Raw genomic sequence first — 22,430 nt, 5'->3', positions numbered from 1 at the left:
TTTTTCAGATGACATACATAGATTTTATACTGATTATATATGATCGTACATATATTATACATATATTATATATCTACCTACTGTTTTTTGTTTAAATAATTACGTGAACAACTATTTAGGTTACTTATCTAAAAGGATCAGACTAACACAAAATATTTACCTTAAAATTGATTGTCTTGATATTTTCCACTAAATAAACCTTAAAATTGATTGTCTTGATATTTTCCACTAAATAAACCTTAAAATTGATTGTCTTGTGATCATATATTTCATGTTGTGGGACAAGTTTTCCTTAAGGCCCGACTCCATAACTCTGTCCATGTATTGAAAAAGACCCAATTTCATACAAAAAATGGCACCATAGAATATTCTTATAGTATTTAGGTATAAACCAATTCCATGATTCGAATAATTAACAAAACACTTATTTATATAGTGGTATATACGTTTATACCATGTCTAAACAGAGGCTGATCCAAGATTTAAGTTCTAGTCGTTAAGGTTCTTAGAATTGAACTCCATATATTTTTATAGTTATGAGTTCATATCTATTACTTCCTTTGTTTCAATTTATTTGAATTTTTTCGGAATATGAGAGTCAAATTGATTAGTTTTTTATGTGAATTTGAACTTTTGCCGTACCCAGGCGCCGATCTCTAGAAGCTTCTGGAATGTTCAATTTGTATGGCCTCAGTGATGAGAATATTTTGTGTGCCACTTCTGATGATGCATGCATTGGGCACAAGTATATATCAGTTCCGTAGATCAAGGCTTTCAAGGACTCCTGAGTTGGTGATTTGTCACCAGGCAGCACATTACACATTAGCAGATGGATGCTATAAATTCCTCCGAAAAATCATAAAATACTGTGCGGCCATATAGATTCTTTAAGTTCTTTAAAGATAAAACTTATATATTTATAAACTATATAAAAAGTACTATAAGTTACAATAGCTACAATTCAAAATACTTAATAAATACTTGCAAAAAATACGATCAAAAAAAATCTTGTTTGGTTTTTCAAACAGTAATAAATTCATTCTTTTTTAAACAGAAGGTGTATTTTTTATTATTTCAGCAAAACTTTAAGACATATATTTATATTCCATATCCAAAATATTAAATTCAGATGAACTCAATAACATAGAGTTGCACCCGCACGTGTGCAAGATGAATCAATTTAATCTAATTTGGATGTACACGTTTTTGTAAGTTACACACGGAATCAATTTAAAGAATTAATGAATTGTTGTCAACAACTTTCTCTTGACCACTTCAAATTAAAGTCCTCACGCCAATTATTGCTCTAAAAAAAATTATAATTCCCTCGTTTGAAATATTTTTAAGAATAAATAGATTACCATATATATATATTCTTATCTATAGATAACGCAAGAGAGAACTTATGACCTCGCGGATGGAGAGGGATTCGAACCCCCGGTATTTCTATAAATACTTCGGTTTTCAAGACCGACTCTTTCAACCGCTCAGACATCCATCCCCTTCGCGCTTTGCCCGCCCTATCCATCCGCACGCTGGCAGGTAGGGGCTTATCTATGTGATTCGCTACGCTTGCCTGCACCTATCGGCTGATTATATTGCCTGCCGGTTAGCGAAACTAACTTCTATTATTTTTTATTACTAGTTGTTGTTGTTATGATAATTAGTACATATGAGATAGCAATGCTACCAACTCAAATTTCCAAATAAAGAAAAGGAATAAAAAAAACAATATAATTGGAAATTTAGGCAAAACCATTAATTAGACCATAAACACAGCTACTCAATTATAAAGAAAAGTTTGTCCCACATGATAACATATCATTGAATCCAAGTCATAAGTGACAGCATGTCAAACATGTTCTTCCCAATATCATTTCTTAAAATATTGTAGTATGTTACCATCAATTATGGGGAAAATATTTAGTGGTAACAGTATTTATATCAATCCAATAATTACACGAGATATGTCTTCATAAATATAGTTATTACCAAATTATAATTAATTAGTACACATTCTAACTTTAGGTATTACTTAACCATAATAAATTAATATGATTTAACGTGAATACCAGATGTAACTAAGTATTTTACCCAATTTTAGAGGCTTAAAGCGGGACTTTTAATTTTTTTTATTCGAACATTCTATATTTATATCCAACTACACTAATACACTATGGTTAACTGATTTACGGTGTGTATATATATATATATATATAATTAATTAAAATTAAGAAATAAAAATTATGTGAAATAAATATATAATATATTTATTAATTCGATAATGGTGGATCTATGTGAATAATTATTTCTTAGAAAAAGAACTCTTATTGCTTAGTGGAGGAGTCCTTAGGGAAGCAATCTTTAAAGTTAAGATGCTTTATGTGATAACCCAAAGGGTCATCTTATGTTTTAGAACTCGATTTCGTGTTCAAAGGCCTTCAAAACCTTATTTTTTTCCTCTTCGATTTACGTGCGCAATCCGAACGCGTTTCCGGAAAGCCTTTATGTGAAAATTTGAGAAAAATAATAATTTTTGGCCTAAAAAGTTCATTTTAGTTGACTTCGGTCAACGTTTTGGGTAAATGGACCCGGACCCGTGTTTCGATGGTTCCGTGGGTCCGTAGTAACATATGAGACCTGGACATATGCCCGGACTCAAATTCGGAGGTCCCTAGCCCGAGTAATGAATTTTTGTTAAAAATTGTTAAACTGAAAATCAAATGGATTAAGGAATTTGATTAATGCTTGATCTCGTTGGTATAGGGCTCGTATTTTGGTTTTGGAACCCGGTACAGGTTTAATATAATATTCAAATCATGTCTGTAAAATTTGGTGAAAAATGGAGTTGGTTTGACGTGATTCGGACATTCGGTTGAGAAAATAGAAGTTTTGAAACTTTCTTGAAAAATTCATGCAATTTGGTGCTAAATTCGTAGTTCTAGACTTTATTTTGGCGATTTGATCGCACGAGCAAGTTCATACGATATTTTAAGACTGTGTGCATGTTTGGCTTGGAGCCCCGAGGGCTCAGGTGAGTTTCGGATAGGTTACGGAGTGTTTTGGAACTTAGAAAATTTTGCTGGTATAGCTGAACTTGTTGCAGGCCTCTGATCTCGCATTTGCAAGATCAGGCATCGCAATTGCGAACCCTGATTCTGCATTTGCGAGCTCCTCATCGCAAATTCGAAGAGTAGCTGGGCCAAGCAGACCTCGCAATTGCGAGGTAACCTTCGCATTTGCGAAGTAAGGCGGGAAGGCAGGTGATCGCAAATGCGATCTTTTGGTCGCTTTTGTGGAGAATTGAGTTCGCAATTATGAACCTTTCTTCGCAATTGCGAAGGCAACAGATGTGTGAGGGTCCTCGCATATTTGATGGTACCTTCGCATTTGCAAAGCTCAGGTAGCAAATACGATATCTGTAGCTGTGCAACGAGGGACTTAGACGAGATTTTTGATTTATTTCCCAAATTTTCAAAACCTAAACCTCAGGAGGCGATTTTCTAAAGGCTATTTCTTCCCCAAATCATAGGTAAATGATTCTTACTCATTTCTTTCAATCTTTCACTTTATTTTACAAGATTTCAACCTAGAATTTAGGATTTTCATAGTGGAATTGAGAATTTTGGGTAGAAACTAGGGATTTCAAAATTTGAGGATTTAGACCTCAATTTGAGGTCGGATTCAAAAATCAATTGTATATCCAGGCTCGGGGGTGAATGAGTGATCGGGTTTTGGTCCGAGTTTTGGGTTTGGACCAAGCGGGCTCGGGTGTTGACTTTGTTGACTTTTTTCAAAATGGCCTAAATGGAATTTTCTTGCAATCATAGATAGTTCCTAAGGCTTAAATTGAATTGTTTGGTTAGTAATTGCTAGATTCTATTGGCCCGTAGGCTAGTGCGAAGGGAAAACGATGATTGAGCTTTGAGTTTGGCCGTGGAAGCGAGGTATGTGTTGAGGCTAACCTTAGCTTCAAGGATTAGGTATGGTTGCCTATTTGCTATGTGTTTGGTTGTTGAGTACAACGTATAGGTGAGGTGACGAGTATCTATGCGTTGTCGTCGAGTCATAGCATGCGAGTGAGTCTTATTCTTGTGATTGTGATTGTTGTATTCTTTATTCGTATTGTTCATGCTTAAACTGATTATTCTTCATGTTGGAAAATTCTTATCATATTTTCCTGGAATTAGATATTGGTTGAGTTTTGATTTAAAGTTGAGGTTGACGTTGTGAAACTAAATATTGAAATGGAGCTTGTTCATGCTATGCTTACACACAAGACTACCCCTCTTCCCGAAAGCTTCGCGGGGACTACTTTAGGACGACGGACGACCGCCCGTAGGGGGTTTACTGCACAAGGCCCCTGCAGAGGAAAGGCTTTATCCCAGCGAATAGAAGATACTCAGCTCCGCACAATATAAGGATTAGCACACTTTCGGGAAGAACATAGAATAGTAGAAGATCCAGCTAATTCTATTGTCCGGTTGTTATTATTATTTTTTTGTTATTTGTGTGAGGAAGAGTGTAAAGCACGAAGGATGATGTCGTGCCATTGCATATTCATTATCATGTGAGGAAGAGTGTAAAGCACGAAGAGTGATGCCGCGCCATTTCATATGCATTATCATATGAGGAAGAGTGTAAAGTATAAAGGGTGATGCCGTGCCATGTCATATTCATTATCATATGAGGAAGAACGTAAAGCACGAAGGGTGATGCCGTGCCATTTCATATTCATTATCATCGCTCTTTTCATTTGTTATGGTGATGATGAGAGTAAAAGTATGAAGGGTGATGCCGTGCACTTGTTTTGTTGTGTTTTCTTTACTGTTATATTCTCATGATCTCGTACTTCCCTCGCATGTTTTCCCCTCCCGTTATTATGTGTTTAGCTTCTCTTACTTGTTAGTATGCCCGTATATTGCTTAACTGCACAGGTTTATGTACGTGTCTTGTCCTAGCCTCGTCACTACTTCGCCGAGGATAAGCTCGGCACTTACCAGTACACGGGGTCGGTTGTGCTACACTCTGCACTTTCTGTGCAGATTTTGGTATTTGACCGTGTTGACCCGAGTGGAGTTGCTGCCTTCAGTCCAACAGGAGACCCAAGGTAGATCTGCCGGCGTTTGCAGACCCTAGAGTCCCCTTCCAGTTATCCTAGTTTTCTGTTTTCTTTTACTTTGAGAATAGTTGTATTTTCTTTCAGTCAGTATCTGTAGTGACTCTTAGAAGTTCGTGGATTGCGACACTAAATTTTAGGTAGTCGTGTATTAGTACTTAGATTATTATGAGATTCTGTAATCCTTTGATCTACTTTGGTTTAATTTGCTGCTATTTATTGAATTGGTTAGTATTAGCGTATTTAAATCTTTATTTGTTGGCTTGCCTAGTATTCTGAAAGGCTTGGCGCCATCACAATCCCGAGGATGGAAAATCTGGGTCGTGACACTTTATTCTTTCGAAGTTAACATATCACTATATTCTTTTTCAAGCTGAAGTGTTTCATTTCTCCAAGTTGATAAATGCAAATAGTTAGACAAGAGGGGTTGCTATGATGGTAAGCAACCCCCACTTCTAACCGTGAGGTTGTGAGTTCGAGTCTCCCCAAGAGCAAGGTGGGAAGTTCTTGGAGGGAAGGATGCCGGAGGTCTATTTGGAAACAGTCTCTCTACCCTAGGGTAGGGGTAAGGTCTGCGTACACACTACTCTCCCCAGACCCCACTAAGTGGGATTATACTGGGTTGTTGTTGTTGTTGTTGTTGTTGTTGTTGTTGTTGCTGTTGTTATTGCTTCAATTTGTTTCATGTGTTTTATGTATTTTCAGAACGTGGAATAAAGGCAGTTTCAAATTTTAAATCACTAGGTGCAAGTATTACTGCATTCATTATTTTTCTCTAACCATAAATACAGTACCTAATACAATAATTGTTCTGTTAAAGAAAAAATACAATATATATATATATATAGCCCTGCAACTTTATTTTAAAAATCATAATTCCCCTCCAATTTTAGGCAGTAGACAATTTGACTCCCTCCTGTCCTAAAAAAATGTCTATATTCCTTTGATTTGGATTCTCTCTCTTTTTTTAAAAAAAATTCTTTATTTAGTGCTTTTTTTTAATTCAAACGATTATAATATTAATTTAAGTTAAAATTTTAAAAGGCAATTGACGGGAGATATTAATAATGCAGTCAAAATATAAATAAATATTAAGCAAGTATATAGTAAATAACTTTGACTAAATGAAATGAAGGAATTCAGAATAACAGAATAAATTTTTTAAAAATAAAATATAATTCTTGGAATATATTTTTCACCCATTTAAGTTCTTGGAATATACTTTAGGATATCTTTTTTTGTTAAAAACTTGAAACAACTTATTTTCAAGTACTAATAATACAAACAAGGGCTTGTCCCTCCAAAATAAAAAATGAGATCAGCACTCCTCTATATTTTGAAAGAGGGGCTAGACAAGAAATGTCCAAACTTACAAAGACAAAACCTTAGTAAAATATTCAGATGTAAATTACCTGTACACATCCCCATTTGCACATGGTCTAAGGTGGTCCACTCTCCATTGTCTAGCAAACAGAACTCAACTTCCATTCAAACAGAAAAAGGAAAACACATAAATTTGGATTTTCAAGAATTTAATGAGCAGCCAAAGCTAGCACCAAGTCTTGATTCTGCTGTGGCTAAGTTTTGTTCTTTGGTAAGTTCAAATCAACCCCCATTTTATTTATGTTGCTCGAATTCTTCAAAAATGTCATTGAGTAGGTGTCGAAACCTTCAAAAATAGGATTTTTTTGAGGATCCGACATGGGACGGTTGCATTTCTGGGGAGTTTTTGAGGATCTGACACGGGTGCAATAACATTTTTGAAGAGTCCGAACAACTCCATTTAATCTATTTGTTGCTCCGGACTCTTAAAAATACTGCCGGGTACATGTCAGATCCTCCAAAGATAGTATTTTTTTAGTTGAGGATCCGATACGAGTGCGGAGCATTTAATTGAATTTATCTACACCAGCAACAACAAAATCCAGTGTATTACCGCAACTTGGGTCTGGAGAGGATGGGATATACGCAGCCTTAATCTATAGTCGGACTCTTCAAAAATGTTACCGGGTACATGTCGGATCCTCCAAAATAGGATGTTTTTGGAGGATCCGACATGGGGGCGATAGCATTTCTGGGGAGTCCGAGTAACATAGCATTTAATTGAATTTATGTGCTGAACTCACTCGCTCTTTCCCGGACCCCGCACATAGTGAGAGCTTTAGTGCACCGGGCTGCCCTTTTTTTTATCTGCTGAACTCAATTTGAAGTGGCATTTTGACTTACCAGATTCTTGATATTGTGTCCTTTTTTTTTTTTCTTCAGAAAATGGTGTTTAGAAGAATTCTTGTGCTGATGATGGGGTGTTTAGGATGTGCTGATCAGCCAACAGAACCAAATGATAATTTGCAGGAATCAAAGACAGTAGTAGATGAATCTGCTATTAGTACTACTACTACTTGTAGAGTCAGACTTAGTGATGGGAGATTTTTGGCTTATAGGGAAAGAGGAGTGCCTAAAAACAAGTGCAAATACAGAATTATCATTGTTCATGGATTTGGAAGCTCCAAAGAAATGAGCTTTATGGCTTCTGAGGTACACACACATCTCTCTCTATATATATGTGTGTATGTCTGTCTATTTGTCTGTCAGTCTATCCGAATCTTGAAATTACTGTTTTTGTGGAAGAGGCTAGTTAAGTGTCAATCTGCTCTAGAGTTGAGAATTGGGTGTTGAATATCTTAAGTTTGAAGATAAAGGACAGCCCGATGCACTAAGCTCCCGCTCTGTGTGCGGTCCGGGAAAGGGCCGGACCACAAGGGTTCATTTTACGTAACCTTACCCTGCTTCTGCAAGAGGCTGTTTCTACGGTTCGAACCCGTAACCTCCTGGTTACATGGCAGCAACTTTACTAGTTACGCAAAGCTCTCTTTTATCTTAAGTATGAAGATAAAGGGTTGAAATAAATAGATCCAGATGTGTTTTAAGTTTGTCAAAGTAAAACTATAAACTTTTACGCTAGCCTGTTAGTAGAGTTGTTTGCACTGATAATTGGTTTTGACTTTAAGAGAAAAGAAACTATATGATATGTGCAATCATACTACTGGCAATGCAACGGATTCTGTTAGAACTCCGGAAGCATGCTTGATTAGGGATAGCCCGATGCACAAAGCATTCCGCGTTCATGCAGGGTCCGGAGCAAGGCCGCACCCCAAAGATGTGTGATGTAGGCAGCCTACCCTGATGCAAGCATCAGTAGCTTGATTGAGAGTATTAATAGGACGGATAAGCTTCTAGGAAATGCCTGGAATTTCGCTAAAGGTGATTCCAGATTTAATTTTTATGTATAAATGATATTATTTAGCCTATATACACATTATAATTTCGGTGACTGTAGCTCCGCCAATGCTGCTAAGAAGTCCTCGAGTTACCTTCCTTGTCGACCTCAATTAGTTTGAGACCAAAGTGTAGTTGATTGATACCTTTCTTTTGTGTTGTTTATCATCTTTAGGTTCCTTCTTTTGGTAAGAATTTCTAGCCAGAAACCAGAAAATGATCAGTTTTCTGTCTTTTCTGCTAAAGGAATGTCATTCTTGAATTTGCACAATATTCTTTCTGAATTTGCATAATTCAGTTGACAATGCTCTAATAGTTATTTAGTTCTCAGGAACTCCTGGATGTAATGGAGATATACCTTCTGATATACGATAGAGCCGGATATGGAGAGAGTGATCCAAATCCAAAGCGCTCAGTTAAAAGCGAAGCATCTGATATTGAAGAGTTAGCTGATCAGTTGCAATTAGGATCTAAGTATTACGTTATTGGCGTGTCGTTGGGATGTTACCCCGCTTGGAGCTGCATCAAACGCATTCCTCAAAAGTAAAAGAATACTCACTTCAGAAATTTTTTTAGCTCTCCGGCTTTTCTGTAAATGGTGTAGGCCTAATTGTTTAAGTTTGAAAATGTATGCTCTGTAGGCTTGCTGGAGTTGCTCTAGTTGTCCCATTTGTCAATTACAAATGGCGTTCGCTACCTGATGATCTAACGAAAGATGACTACAGGAAACAACTCAGCCGATTAGCGATTTGGCTCACGCGTTATACGCCAGGGCTATTACATTGGTGGTTGACTCAAAAACTATTCCCTTCAGCTACTGCTCTTGAAGGAAATCCTACATTTTTTTGTGACAAAGATCTCGACGTTTTGAAGAATACACCAGGATATCAACTATTCACTCAGGTAAACTTCTTAAGCTATTCCCAAAAAAGAGAAAATGAAAGAATATACACAGTTGACCAACTTTATTAACTCAAATCGGATCAAGTTATACTTATTGAAGTTGACTCGATTGTGATACGATCAGCTAAGCCTTATTTGGCCACTCCCGTGAGCTTTAGTAGTGTTTTACCCACACCAGTCAGATGCTGATCTATGATTTTAACTATATGGGTTCAACTTTTAATATTCTTAACATTGAATCCATTAAAATTCTGGGATCAGACCTACCAGTTGTTGCAATTTTCGTGCATTGTTATACATAAATTTATGCTCAACGTCGGAAACACTGGGTTCAGATGAACCAGATGGCAGAACTCTACATCCGCTCCTGATTCCAGCTCCCCCGAATAGTTTGATCTTTGTAATCCAATCGTTCCTTGTTGACAGGAAATGACAAAATATTCAAGGTGATTTGATGTCATAATCATGCAGTAGCATAGGAACTATTCTGCTTTCTGGTTTATGACAGATTTTACTTCTATTGACAGGACGGGCTAAAGAAACGAAGGGTATTCGACTCCCTTCGTCGTGACTTTATTGTAGCTTTTAGCAAGTGGGATTTCGATCCACTGGAGCTAAGTAACCCGTACGCACAAAACGAAAGCTCTGTTCACATCTGGCAAGGTTATGAGGACAAAGTTGTGCCTGTTCAATTACAAAGATACGTCGCGCAAAGTCTCCCTTGGATTCGATATCATGAAGTTCCAGATGGTGGTCATTTGCTTGTGTATGATACTGTAGTTTGTGAAGCTATATTAAAGTCGCTTTTGCTCGGGGAAGATCCTCCATTGTACAGGCCAAAGTTAGCTAGCTGACTATTGATTCATTCTTGTACTCAAAGATGACCATGTAAGTAATTTATTTCTTGAAATCAGTAAAGTGTGATTGTTGCATTTTATCCATTATAGGCATTTCAAGTACCAGTTGAAGAATTACTTGAAAACTATGGTACAACTGACTGGAAAAACAGGCGAAAACCCGGGTTTCAAACTATCTTTGTTTCCCTGTCAACAATTGCAAACAACTTATGATTGAAAGTGTAACTGGTTTCAGAGTTCGTCTGCGAACTTGTTTCTTTGGGTAATCGATAAAAGTGGAACGATACAGAGAGGATTAGGATGGCTCTTATTCAAGACTGATATGCAGAAATCAAGAAATGGACCAAATAAATGCAGTTCAGTATAATGATCTCAAAACCATAGAACTCAAATTCCATTTTTTATGCTAGACATTCTAATCATTTTGTCTCAAATCCAAGATATGCCAAAAAAGGAACTTTACTGAAATATGTTCATAGTTTGCATATTACCCTTCATACTAATAGTATTCCTACAAAATATAGACAATGCATTAAATAAGGAATCATTGTAGCTTTAGGATTCCTTATTTAGGCGCGCTAAAATTGGGGAATTAAATATTCTTCAAGATCTTCCACAACACAGATCACGCACATTCATAATTATCGTCGGCTTCACTCTGATCTTTCACAACGCAGATCAAGATTTTCCATACTCTGTTTTTGCGATACACTCTGTTTCCAGAATTCTCTCTACATCTCTCTTTATCTCTCAATCCCAAATTTCAGTAATACAAAGCAAAGGAAAAGAGAGCAGCAATTCCACCATTGACAGCCATTAAAAATCTTAAAAGCTTTGAATTCAAATTTGGGTTTTCAAAAATAATTATTTGTTTGGATTGGGTGTTGTTGAAAATAATTGGGAATATGGTTTGGAGTTTATATCTCAACTTTGAGGGGTTTTGGTGAAGATTAGACTTGGTTTTGACTGAATTTCAGATTGAAACTTGAAGAAGAAGAAGAAGAAGACGTATATTGCAGAAATTGTAGAAAAATTGTAGACTGTTGTTTATTTATTTTTCTTTTATTCATTTACCTATTGTATGAAAGTTGAACAACATTGTATAAAAATTGTATTTAAGTGGATGATTTAGTACTGTTTTGGACAAAAATATGTATTGTGAAACATACATTTCAGGGGAAGCATGTCGAGTCCAAATATGTACCAGTTTGTAGATATTTTGTAGATAAATTGTAGATTATTTGTATTCTGATTGTAGATGCTTTATTTTCTGTTTTCACAATAAAAAACGACTAAAACCTCTACAAATCTTTTGGAAAAATGCAATTATGTCAAAAATCCTAATTATGCTACAATTGAATGAGAATTGGGATATTAAAATTCAATGTATCCAATTTGTAGATATTTTGTAGATAAATTGTAGATTATTTGTATTCTGATTGTAGATGCTTTGTTTTCTGTTTTCACAAATCAAAAACGACTAAAACTTCTACAAATCTTCTGCAAAAAACGCAATTATGTTGAAAATCCCAATTTTGTTGAATGGGAATTGGGATATTAAAATTCAATGTACCTAGTTTGTAGATATTTTGTCGATAAATTGTAGATTATTTGTATTCTGATTGTAGATGCTTTGTTTTCTGTTTTCACAAATCAAAAACGACTAAACTTCTACAAATCTTCTGCAAAAAACGCAATTATGTCGAAAATCCCGATTATGCTACAATTCTATGATTCTCCTATATGCTCTTATTACTCCTTACGAAACTGCTATGCTAAATATGGAATCCAAAAAAATATGCTGAAGGGATAGATCTTCCTAAGAAATTTTGTAGATAATTTGTTGAAACATTGAAATTCTGTATTTTCATATTAATTTTTCAAATTATATGTAGTTTTGTTGTAGATTAAATGTAGAAAACAAGCCATTGTAAGTCTTATTTGACTCATTCCTCACATTCAACCTATTCTACAAATTCACGTCTCTTTAACTACAATACAACTATACTTTCTTGAATTTAAAGGTATAGCAATATATATAACTTAAAAAACATTTCTCTGCACAAGTTAGCTCTAAAACAGACGAAGTAGAATAACAAGCTCTCATCAAAACTTTTAACACAAAAACACAAAGCTCAAAAATAAATAAACAACAGTCTACAATTTATCTACAATTTCTGCAATATAATGTATGTCATGTCTTTCTTCTTCTTCTTCGAGTTTCAATCTGAAATTCAGCTAAAACCAAGTCTAATCTTCACCAAAACCCCTCAAAATTGAGATATAAACTCCAAACCATATTCCTAATTATTTACAACAACACCCAATCCAAACAAATAATGATTTTTGAAAACCCAAATTAGAATTCAAAGCTTCAAAGCCTTTTAATGGCTGTCAATGGTGGAATTGCTGCTCTCTTTTCCTTTCCTCTTATATTACTAAAATTTCGGATTGCGAGATAGAGAGAGACGTAGTGAGAATTCTTAATTCTTTGCAATAACATCCAATCCAAACAAACAATGTCTTTTGAAAACCCAAATTCGAATTCAAAGCCTTGGCTATGGAAGAAATAATGTGATTTTGATACAGAAATCGTGGGTGTGGGAGGGAAACGTGGGTGAAAGTGTGGGAATTGGAGAGAGAAACGTGGGGGGAGTGGTATTAGAAGGAATATATGGTACTATTAAATTAGGAGTGTAATTAATACCCTTAAAAACCACTAATGGTATATAATTGGTAATTAGGTATACTAAATGTAATTATATCAAACCTTAAACATTGAGGGTAATATAGTTTCCTATATGGCATAGGAATGTAAAAATTCCTTATTTGCCCGCTTTGGGCCTCACACTATTAAGGGTATCCAACTCCTTATAAGTAGCTTATTTTTCTTTTCTACTTTTCATGTGGGACTTTGTTCACACACACCCAATAATCTCCCCCTTGAACTAAGTTTCACATGACCCATCACTATTCATGGGCTAATTTGGAAATTAATTATGTGTCACCCTCATGATCTTGAGTATTTACGGCAAGCTGCGATGTCTGAAATTATGTCCTTTTTGGGACATTACAGCATGCCGTAGAAGTAATTCGTTGGGCTTCCATGGAATCACGATAAAAAGGCAGTTTGGTGTACTAACTTCCGTTATGCATATACTCAGCTTGTAAATTTTGGCTCCTTATTAAAATAAATTAGAAAAAATATCGTTGCGCTTTAAAAATTAATTGGTATGTAAATTATTCAGTAAAAAGTTGTGTTGTTTAGAATAGGAACTGCGAATGCTTATTATGGAGTTTGAATAGCAACTGCATATGCTAATGGAATATGAATATTCCTACTTGTTTCTCAGCTGGCGCAAGTTATGACTACACCATGTCATTGTCAGTCTTGACAACACATACAAGCCACTTGTGATTGATTTATATGTGCATGATTTCTTAGGCTAAGCAACTTTGATGGTAAGCAACCTCCACTTCCAACCAAGAGGTTGTGAGTTCGAGTCTCCCCAAGAGCAAGATGGGAAGTTCTTGGAGGAAAGGATGTTGAGGGTCTATTGGAAATAGCCTCTCTATCTCAGGGTAAAGGTAAGGTCTGCGTACACACTACCCTCTCCAGACCCCACTAAATGAGATTATACTGGGTTGTTGTTGTTGTTCTTAGGCTAATAACCTATGTGTAAACGAAACATAAGAATGCAATATAAATATTACTATAAATTTTATATAAAAGAAAAAAGTAGCACCGTCAACTCAAAATTGGGCCATGATGCTTAGTGGGCTTTTCTTTTAGTGTGATAACAATTAAGGGGGCTTTTGCATCTATACCTGGTTTTGGGGTCACCATTAAAACTATATCCATTTTGCAAAAAAAAAATTGCACATCTACCATTTTACGATCAACTTCAGACTTATCGGGTCCAAAGTTTTTTTAAAAGAATTAGTCTAAAGTGCAATGCACTTAAAGCCAATTAAGTCTAAAGTGCAAAAATTACACTTAAAATGCACTTAAGAGCAAATAGTTCTGAAGTGCAATAAATATTTTCATGCACATAAGGTCAGAGAGGTCTGATGCAAAAAAATTACGCTTTAGATGCACTTAATCTAAATAGGTCTGGAGTGTGACCAATGACTTCATGCACTTAAGGCCAAAAAGTCTGAAGTGAAAAAATAGTACTTCAGATGCACTTAAGGCCAAATAGGTCTAAAGTGCAGCCAATGGTTTCATACACTTAAGGCCAAAAAGTCTTAAGTGAAAAAACTGAAATTCAAATGCACTTAAGGCTAAATAGGTCTAAAGTGCAACCAATGGTTTCATGTACTTAAGGCTAATAAGTCTGAGTGAAAAAAAAATACACTTCGGATGTACTTAAGGCCAAATAAATCTGAAGTGCAACCAATGTTTTCACGCACTTAAGGCCAGATAGGCCTGAAGTGAAAATCCTCCAGAAATAGAAATTTGTTCTTTGAATTTTAACAATATACGATTTAACACCTAAATCTATTCCAAATGAGCTCAAATTTGAAACATAACCTGCAAATATCATCAAGAACAAATTCCAATCATCAATTTGTCAAAGCAACAATAAATCTAACGAACTCATTTTGCAATTAAGAAAAAGAAAAAGAGGAAACCTAAGCAATAGTAAAAAACTAAAGCACCACATCAGCTCATCATTGTAAGACATCATAAACTTCCTTAAAATATGTTCACAAATATCATATAAAATCATCGTCACCCGAGAAGAAGAAGAAGAACAAGGAAGAAGAAGAAGGAGGAGGAGAAAGATGAGAAAAAGGCCTGAAGTTGTAAAGTGGGCTAAATATCATGAGTGATTTGAACAAATAGGATATTTCGGTGCCACTACTGATTGTTACCGCACTTATTCCAGGGACAACACTTCAAGTCTAACAAGTGTTGCCGCTCGTTCTCTCATGGATGACATTTTAACTTTTGACCAAAGATTCTGGTTTCTGGTTGGAGAGAATATAAAACCAAAGAAGTCTAAATTGAAGACAATGGTTCTTATTAATCTTAAGAAAGGAAATCTGGTATGGCATAGCCAGTTGGATGATCAGTAATTGGTGAAAAATAACTCGACTTACTATTAATAAAATGTTTAGCTTAATTTGGCATTTTTAGTAAAGAAAATTGGCACCCTATAGGAAAGTGCCGAAAATTCATTTCTCCCTCACCGTTAGCAGAGGTATAAACCTTCATATTAGAAAATTATCACTTTCAAAAATCGAGTCCCTTACTGTCCAGTGCGTGAAATTCATGGTTGTCGAAGATTTGAACAGATGTAAATTTTTATAATAAATATTATGGTAACATGGTAAAAATGGTAACTACATATAATTTTCTATCAAAGGTTAAACTACATCGGTAAAGTGAAAAATACTCTCAACTGTCAATGTAAAAAAGATATTTACACAAACTTATCATTTATAATGTAGAAATAGGTAAATCCCTGTAATAAATACAGTAATAGATAATTTGGTAAAAAGAGTAAATAAAAAAGGGGTGCACAAGCATCCCGCTTTCACGTAGGATTCGATGAAGGATCACAAATCAAAAGGTATAATATAGACAACTCACTCTAATGTAATCACTAGCGGTTATTTTCACAACTTGAATCGTTATTTATAAGTAGGGGTGGTAAAATGGTTAAAAGAAAACAGTTAACCACCCATATTATCCACTAAAAAATGGGTTGGATAATGAACTTTTTAAAAACGGGTCAAATATGGATAAGAACCATATTATTCATTTAGAAAATGGATAACCAAACCAATAGATAACCAATGAGTCTAACTTTTACATTTGTAAAGCCTCAAATTGAGGGTTACTCAAGTTAGGAGACTAAGAATTCTCCCAAAAGTGATCATATGCAAAAAGTCATGGATAATATGGTTAACCATATTAACCGTTTTTTATTTGTATTAAATATGGGTCGGGTCGGATAATTGCTCCGTTTTTTCATTACCCGTTTTCAACCCGAACCATATCCGACCTGATCCGCCCGTTTGCCACTGATTAGCAGTGGCGGAGCCAGGATCTCCACGAAGGGGGTTCAAATTTTTTTTTGTAGCTAGTGGGAATTGAACCCATGACCTTATGTAGATTTTGAACCTTCTTGACCACTAAACTACACTTTTGAATTATGTTAAGGGTGTTCAAAACTTAATATATAGAGGTAAAAAATATTTTGCCTTATATATACAGTGTAATTTTTCGACGAAGGGGGTTCGGAATCCCTTGCGCCCCCCTAAATCCGCCCCTGATTTATAGGTTACACGAAGATAACTTTACTGTTATGCGTATACACATAAATAATTTATATCCTGAATTAATTAGGATGAATCTACACGAAAACCCACTCATATTTTCCATTTTAAAACTCAAATTATTAAACTGCATCATATATTCTTTAACCAATACACAAAAGATTAAACTGCCAACCCTCTCGAGATCTATGCATGCGTTAATTGCTTCCTCATTTCGTATTCAACTCTCTCCTTTCTTGTAATAACTCAAAATTTATTTATATATACTACTCATATGTGAACTTAAGACTTAAACCCTAGAGAAAAAGTTTAGTTAAGAAGAGATGGCACGTAGTAGCAGAAATATTAGGGTTTTGAGCTTAGCCATTTTGTTGGTTTGTGTTATTGTAGCTTGTAGTCTTTTGGACGGAGCTTTTGCACAGGCAGGATACGGCATTGGCACCTTGAATGAAGAGAGCAATATTGGCAAATTTCATGCAGCTCTAACTCACTGCAATAGTGCTGATGTTGAAAATCAAAGTTGTTGTAAAGCACTCAATGCTTTGGATCTTGCATGGAACTCTTTGCTTGGAAGGAATTTCGTAGATGATCTCTTCAAATGTGGTGTTATTCAACAACGTTGAGTAAGTTACATTATATATTTTCTTATCCGCAGAATTCTATTACTATATAGGTTATTTATTAGCTTCGGTGTTTTTATTATCTTATCTTGTTGTTACAACTTGTTGTTATTGCTTCCTTTTCATTTTTTTTGAGCCGAGAGTCTGCAGGAAATAGCCTCTCTACCTTTATAAAATAGGGGTAAGTAGCGGCGGATCCAGAATTTAATATTTATGGGTTCCTGTACTAGGTTCACGTTCAAATATTTATACATAGTAAATTTTTCGAACGCATTTACACTGTTTGAATAAAATCTACTGAGTTCACGTGAATCCATGATGGAGAGTTGGATCCACCCTTGACGGTAAAGCCTACGTGCACACTATCTTCCTTAGACCCCGTTTTGTGGGATTATGCTACGTTTGTTGTTGTTTTATATTTGGTCTCATTTCAAAAGACTTTCGCTTGTTCTATCCTTGTGCCATTAGGTGTGATTATCTTTAATTTTTTGTCCAATCATGTATATATTGTATGACCAATAATCTCAATTAACTATAGCTTTATTTTGTAGTATAACTTACGTGTGTTATTTGTTATTTGGTGTGCAGGCACTTGACGGACTTGTCAAGTTTCGTCTAACAAGAGACCAGCCTTGTGCTTTGACCTCTGATTTTCCATTATGTCTTGACAGAAAAAAAAAGTTGTGTCTTGTACTAACTTTATAACGAGTAAATGTATGTTCGGTGCTAATTGCAAGGAATAATAAGTTCAAATTATATATTTGAAAATATATTCTGAAAACAAAAACTAAGTAAAAGCAGATACGGAGAAGAAAATTCAGAATTTTCGTCAAGAAAATATGAGGGAATGGCCAGGTATTTATAGCCAATAAGATGACTTCAAACGAATAGGTGCAACTCTTTCAGGTGGCCTTTCGCGTAAACGGCTATTATGAAAACGTTAGCAAAATAAAATCGGAGAAAAAAATTAAATTACCGCTACGAAAACGGCCATTAAATGTTAATAAAACATTAATATTAACAAATAAATCTGTGAATCATATTAGTTGACCAAAGTCGAAGCCAAATTCGAGCAAGCGATGACGATGACGCGAGACTTATTGCCGTCTTCTCAACTCTTTAAGAGTGAGAAGAAGTGCAATTGTATATAAGCCCTCCAAATATCTTCTCCTCTGCCAATATACGACAATGTTCTTTTGTAAATGAGGAAAATTCAAAATCTCATTTTCCCCTCTATTTCCTATTCATACTATTTTGAGCCAAAAAACCCAACATGCCATTCACAAAAACGTAGTAAACTTCTCAAACTGACAATTACCTACGTATAAGTGATTACTAGAATATATATGTGTTACATTTCAATTAACATTTGAAGAATTAATTACTTGAAAACATATGGTACAACTGACTGGAAAACGGGCAAAAATCCGGGTTTCAAAGACTATCTTTGTTTCTTTGTTTCCCTATGAACAATTGCAAACAACTTATGATTGAAAGTATAGCTGGTTTCAAAGTTCGTCTACACATCTAGAACATGGAAGAATACAGGAAGGGGAAGAGCTGGGGATGGAATACAACAGGATGTTATCAGAACTGGGAACTCTTTTGCAACACTAGAGGACCATCAACAACAGAAAACAGAAGTTGCAGACGGGAATGTGGTGGAGAACAGGAAAAACAAAGGGAAAGGGAGTGAGATGGCTCTAGGAAAAGGGCAGGATGGGGACAACCCCTCATCCAATGGATAGAATAGGCTTCTGAAATGCCAGCGGATTGAGTAAGTCATATAAACAGAAGGAAATGAACCTGTTTATGAACAACCAAAGAGTTGACTTATTTGGTCTTCTGAAAACAAAGATTAAGAGAGCTAAGGCACAACAAGCTGCTCTTAATCTATGCATTGGGTGGTCATTTACTACGAACTTAGTAAAGCATCCGGCAGGGAGGATATGGGTTGTATGGAAACCTGGAGTAAATGATGTCAATATGACAAGTGTAACTGAGCAACTTATACACTATATGGTCCAACATAGAGGGACAGGAAAACAATTCAATATTACAATAGTCTATGGGTTTAACAATCAAAGCATGAGAACGCAACTATGGAAAGATAACAAGAGTATACACCAACAAATTAAAGGGTCTTGGGCAATAACGGAGGACTTTAATTGCATCTTGAGTACTGAAGAAAGAATGGGGAGCTTGGTTACTATGGCAGAAATCAGGGAGTTTAAAAAATGTATGGAGGAGTGCTCAATGCAAGACATGAGATCTTCAGGAGCCTTCTATACTTGGAGCAACAAACAACCAGGAGGAAGCAGAGTACTAAGCAGAATAGACAGAGTCCTTGTCAACTTTGAATGGATGACAAAGTTGCCAGCATCAGAGGTCCATTACATGCAACCAGGGCTATTTGATCATTCCCCGGGCATAATTAGTTGGGAGGGAGGTGGGCAGTAGGAAAAAAGAAGCTTCAAATACATCAATATGTAGAGCATGACATGGGATTTCAAAGAAAGAATAAAAGACAACTAGAAAACAAACAAGAGGGGCACGCAAATGTACCAGTTGGTGGGGAAACTACACAGAATCAAGAGCACCTTACAGGAAATCAACAAGGAGAGATTCAGCAACATTGAAAAAAGAGCAGAGGAAGCACTAAATACCCTTCAACAATGTCAAATCAAAGTACATAAGGACCCTAGAAATAAAGCATTAATCAATGAGGAAGTAAGATTAAATGAGGAATGCAGCAAATGGGAAAAGGCAAGGAACATGTTCTTGCAACAAAAGGCTAAGGCACAATGGCTCAGATAGGGGGACCTAAACACTAAATACTTTCATGGTCTATTGAAAGCTCGAAGGAACAGTAACACAATTTTCCACATCAAGGACATGAAAGGGCGTGACATTGATGATCCAGTCAAGATTCCAAATGCATTTATAGAATTTTACACAGAAATGCTGGGAAGGGAAATAAAGAGAAGTGATCACGTAAATAGCCAGATTATAAGATATGGGCCAACAGTGAAAGAGGAGCAGAGGAATGAATTGGCAGCAGACTTCACAGAAACAGAGGTGAAGGAGGCTCTATGGGCAATTGCAGGAGATAAAGCTCCAAGTCCGAATGGGTTTGGAAGCCAGTTTTACAAAGACTATTGGGATATTGTCGGTATAGATGTACAAAGTGGAGTTCTGGAGTTCTTTAGAGAAGGCAGAATGCTCAAAATTGTCAACAACACTGTGATAACTCTTATCCCCAAGAGCACTCATGCTACGGCAGTAGGTGACTATAGACCAATTGCTTGCTGCAATTATACAAAGTGATCTCGAAGATACTATGCAATAGGCTTAAAAAAGTACTACCTGGGATAATCTCTCCTAATCAAAGTGCTTTTGTGAAAGGAAGAAATATAGTGCGCAATATATTGATATACCAAGATCTGTGAGGCTGTACAAGAGGAAGAATACAACTAGAAGTTGTCTAATTAAAGTAGACCTAAGGAAGGCATATGATACTGTGGAGTGGAAATTTGTGGAAGAGATGTTGCATGCTCTTAACTTCCCTAAATAATTCAGAAAGTGGGTGATGACTTTTATCACATCTACTCACTATACAATAGCAGTGAATGGTGAAGTCTATGGCAACATTGAGGGCAAACGAGGGCTAAGGCAAGGGGACCCAATATCACCCCTCATATTTGTAATTTGCATGGAATACCTATCAAGAATTATGAAATGCATCACTGATCAAAAAGGGTTCCAGTTTCATACCAAATGTAGAGGCTCAAATTAAACCATCTATGTATTGCGGATGATGTGTTATTCTTTGGTAAAGAGGAGTGACAATCTGTGGAAATGATCCTAAGGGGGCTGGAAACATTCTCAAGAGCATCAGGATTACACACTAATGCAGCAAAATCAAATATCTACAGTACAAACATGGAGGAACAATGCATTCAGGACATATGTGAGCTTACAGGTTATCAAAGAGGGGCATTACCATTCAGGTACTTGGGGGTACCAATATCTGCTAGGAAGCTATCAACAACAAATTGTGAAATGTTGGTGGAGAAGATGGCTACCAAAGTTAGAACATAGGGCACAAGAAATATATCCTATACTGGAAGGGTGATGCTAGAGAATTCAGTATTGATACAAGTGCACTCATATTGGGCTTTCATCTTCATCCTCCCAAAAAAGGTTTTAAGAAACATAATAGGCATCTGCAGAAGCTTTCTATAGGATGGAAAAGGGAATTCAACCAAAATGGCATTAGTAGCATGGGACATTGTATGTAGGCCAAAACAACAAAGAGGATTGGGGATAAAGGATTGTTTAGTTTGGAATGAAGCAGCAATGATGAAATATGTATGGAATATAGCAAATAAGGAAGACAAACTTTGGGTGAAATGGGTCAATCATGTATATATAAAGGATCAGTTGTGGTGGCAATATGAACCTCCAAACGACAGCTATTGGTATTGGAAGAAAATTTGTACCATTAGGGATAAATTTGCTGCTGGATTTGTGATCAATGGTTGGCTAACACAGGGGATCAAATATACTGTGAGAAGTGGATACCAATGGTGTAAAGGAGAAGTAGAGAAACAACCATGGTATCGGGGGTATGGAATCGGATGAATGTGCCTAAACACAGTTTTACTAGCTGGCTTGCAATGCATAGGAAGTTACTGACAAAGGAACGACTGCTAAAGCTGAAGATATGCCAAGATAGTAGATGCCTGATATGTGGGAACCAAGTAGAAACAGTGGAATACCTGTTCTTTGAGTGCAAATTATCAGAGGAATGCCTAAGAAGGTTGCTGGTATGGATACAGAGAGGGACAACAAAACATGATTTAAAGGGGATATGGAGAAGAATAACTCGTAGAGTCCATGGGAAGAAATGCAGGGAGCTTGTAACAGCAGTGATCGCAGCACTAATATACAAGATATGGTGGGCAAGAAATGAAGTACTGTGAAATCAAAGGGTACCTACACCAGGAAGCATGAATGTGTGTACAGATATAGAAAGAATGTAAAGCCAGAATAGTACCACTGTTAAACAAAAAATGCAGTAGGAAGGAGAGAGAGCGGATAGATCAATTGTATAGGAAACAATGAAAAAAGAATACAGGAGAGTATAGGAATGATATAGAAAGATAGAGGAAGAGGAGAAGAAATCAGGGGAAATAAATTGTAAAACGTTCTGTTTATTTGTGAAAAGCTTTCTGTTTCACCAAAAAAGTTCGTCTACGAACTTCTTTCTTTGGGAAATTGATAAAATTGGAACAATACAGAGAAAATTAGCATAACTCTTATGCAGGGCTGGCATGCACAAATCAAGAAATGATCTAATAAATG

General features: G+C 36.0%; 2 protein-coding genes and 3 non-coding genes across 7 annotated transcripts; 4 read left to right on the top strand and 1 right to left on the bottom strand.

The window, feature by feature from the left end:
- Positions 1-1,414: 1,414 nt before the first annotated feature.
- Positions 1,415-1,501, bottom strand: TRNAS-UGA (transfer RNA serine (anticodon UGA)). Its single transcript has one exon. It is a non-coding gene; the product is annotated as a tRNA-Ser (tRNA).
- A 4,913-nt stretch (positions 1,502-6,414) lies between these two features.
- Positions 6,415-10,239, top strand: LOC107808874 (uncharacterized). Of its 3 annotated transcripts, XR_012705417.1 has the most exons (6): positions 6,415-6,713; positions 7,385-7,654; positions 8,727-8,938; positions 9,037-9,298; positions 9,634-9,744; positions 9,826-9,962. XR_012705417.1 is itself a non-coding variant. In XM_016633435.2 (5 exons), exons 1-5 carry the CDS (start codon positions 6,432-6,434, stop codon positions 10,150-10,152), a joined length of 1,353 nt encoding a protein of 450 aa, XP_016488921.1. In that variant the 5' UTR covers positions 6,415-6,431; the 3' UTR covers positions 10,153-10,239. The 3 variants fall into 3 exon arrangements, 2 of the variants coding, with proteins under 2 accessions (XP_016488921.1, XP_075100938.1); XM_016633435.2 differs by lacking the exon at positions 9,634-9,744 and having other exon boundaries at positions 9,826-10,239; XM_075244837.1 differs by having other exon boundaries at positions 9,634-9,968.
- A 164-nt stretch (positions 10,240-10,403) lies between these two features.
- Positions 10,404-10,508, top strand: LOC142176932 (U6 spliceosomal RNA). Its single transcript, XR_012705727.1, has one exon. It is a non-coding gene; the product is annotated as a U6 spliceosomal RNA (small nuclear RNA).
- Positions 10,509-18,863: 8,355 nt separating this feature from the next.
- On the top strand, positions 18,864-19,523 carry LOC142176319 (uncharacterized). The gene has a single exon (XM_075243454.1). It carries the CDS (start codon positions 18,864-18,866, stop codon positions 19,521-19,523), a length of 660 nt encoding a protein of 219 aa, XP_075099555.1.
- Positions 19,524-22,326: 2,803 nt separating this feature from the next.
- LOC142176935 (U6 spliceosomal RNA) lies at positions 22,327-22,430 on the top strand. Its single transcript, XR_012705730.1, has one exon. It is a non-coding gene; the product is annotated as a U6 spliceosomal RNA (small nuclear RNA).

The sequence above is a fragment of the Nicotiana tabacum genome, chromosome 22 (genome assembly GCF_000715075.1).
Source record: "Nicotiana tabacum cultivar K326 chromosome 22, ASM71507v2, whole genome shotgun sequence".
Classification (NCBI taxonomy): Eukaryota; Viridiplantae; Streptophyta; class Magnoliopsida; order Solanales; family Solanaceae; genus Nicotiana; species Nicotiana tabacum.
This window is presented reverse-complemented; position numbering and strand designations above follow the sequence as displayed.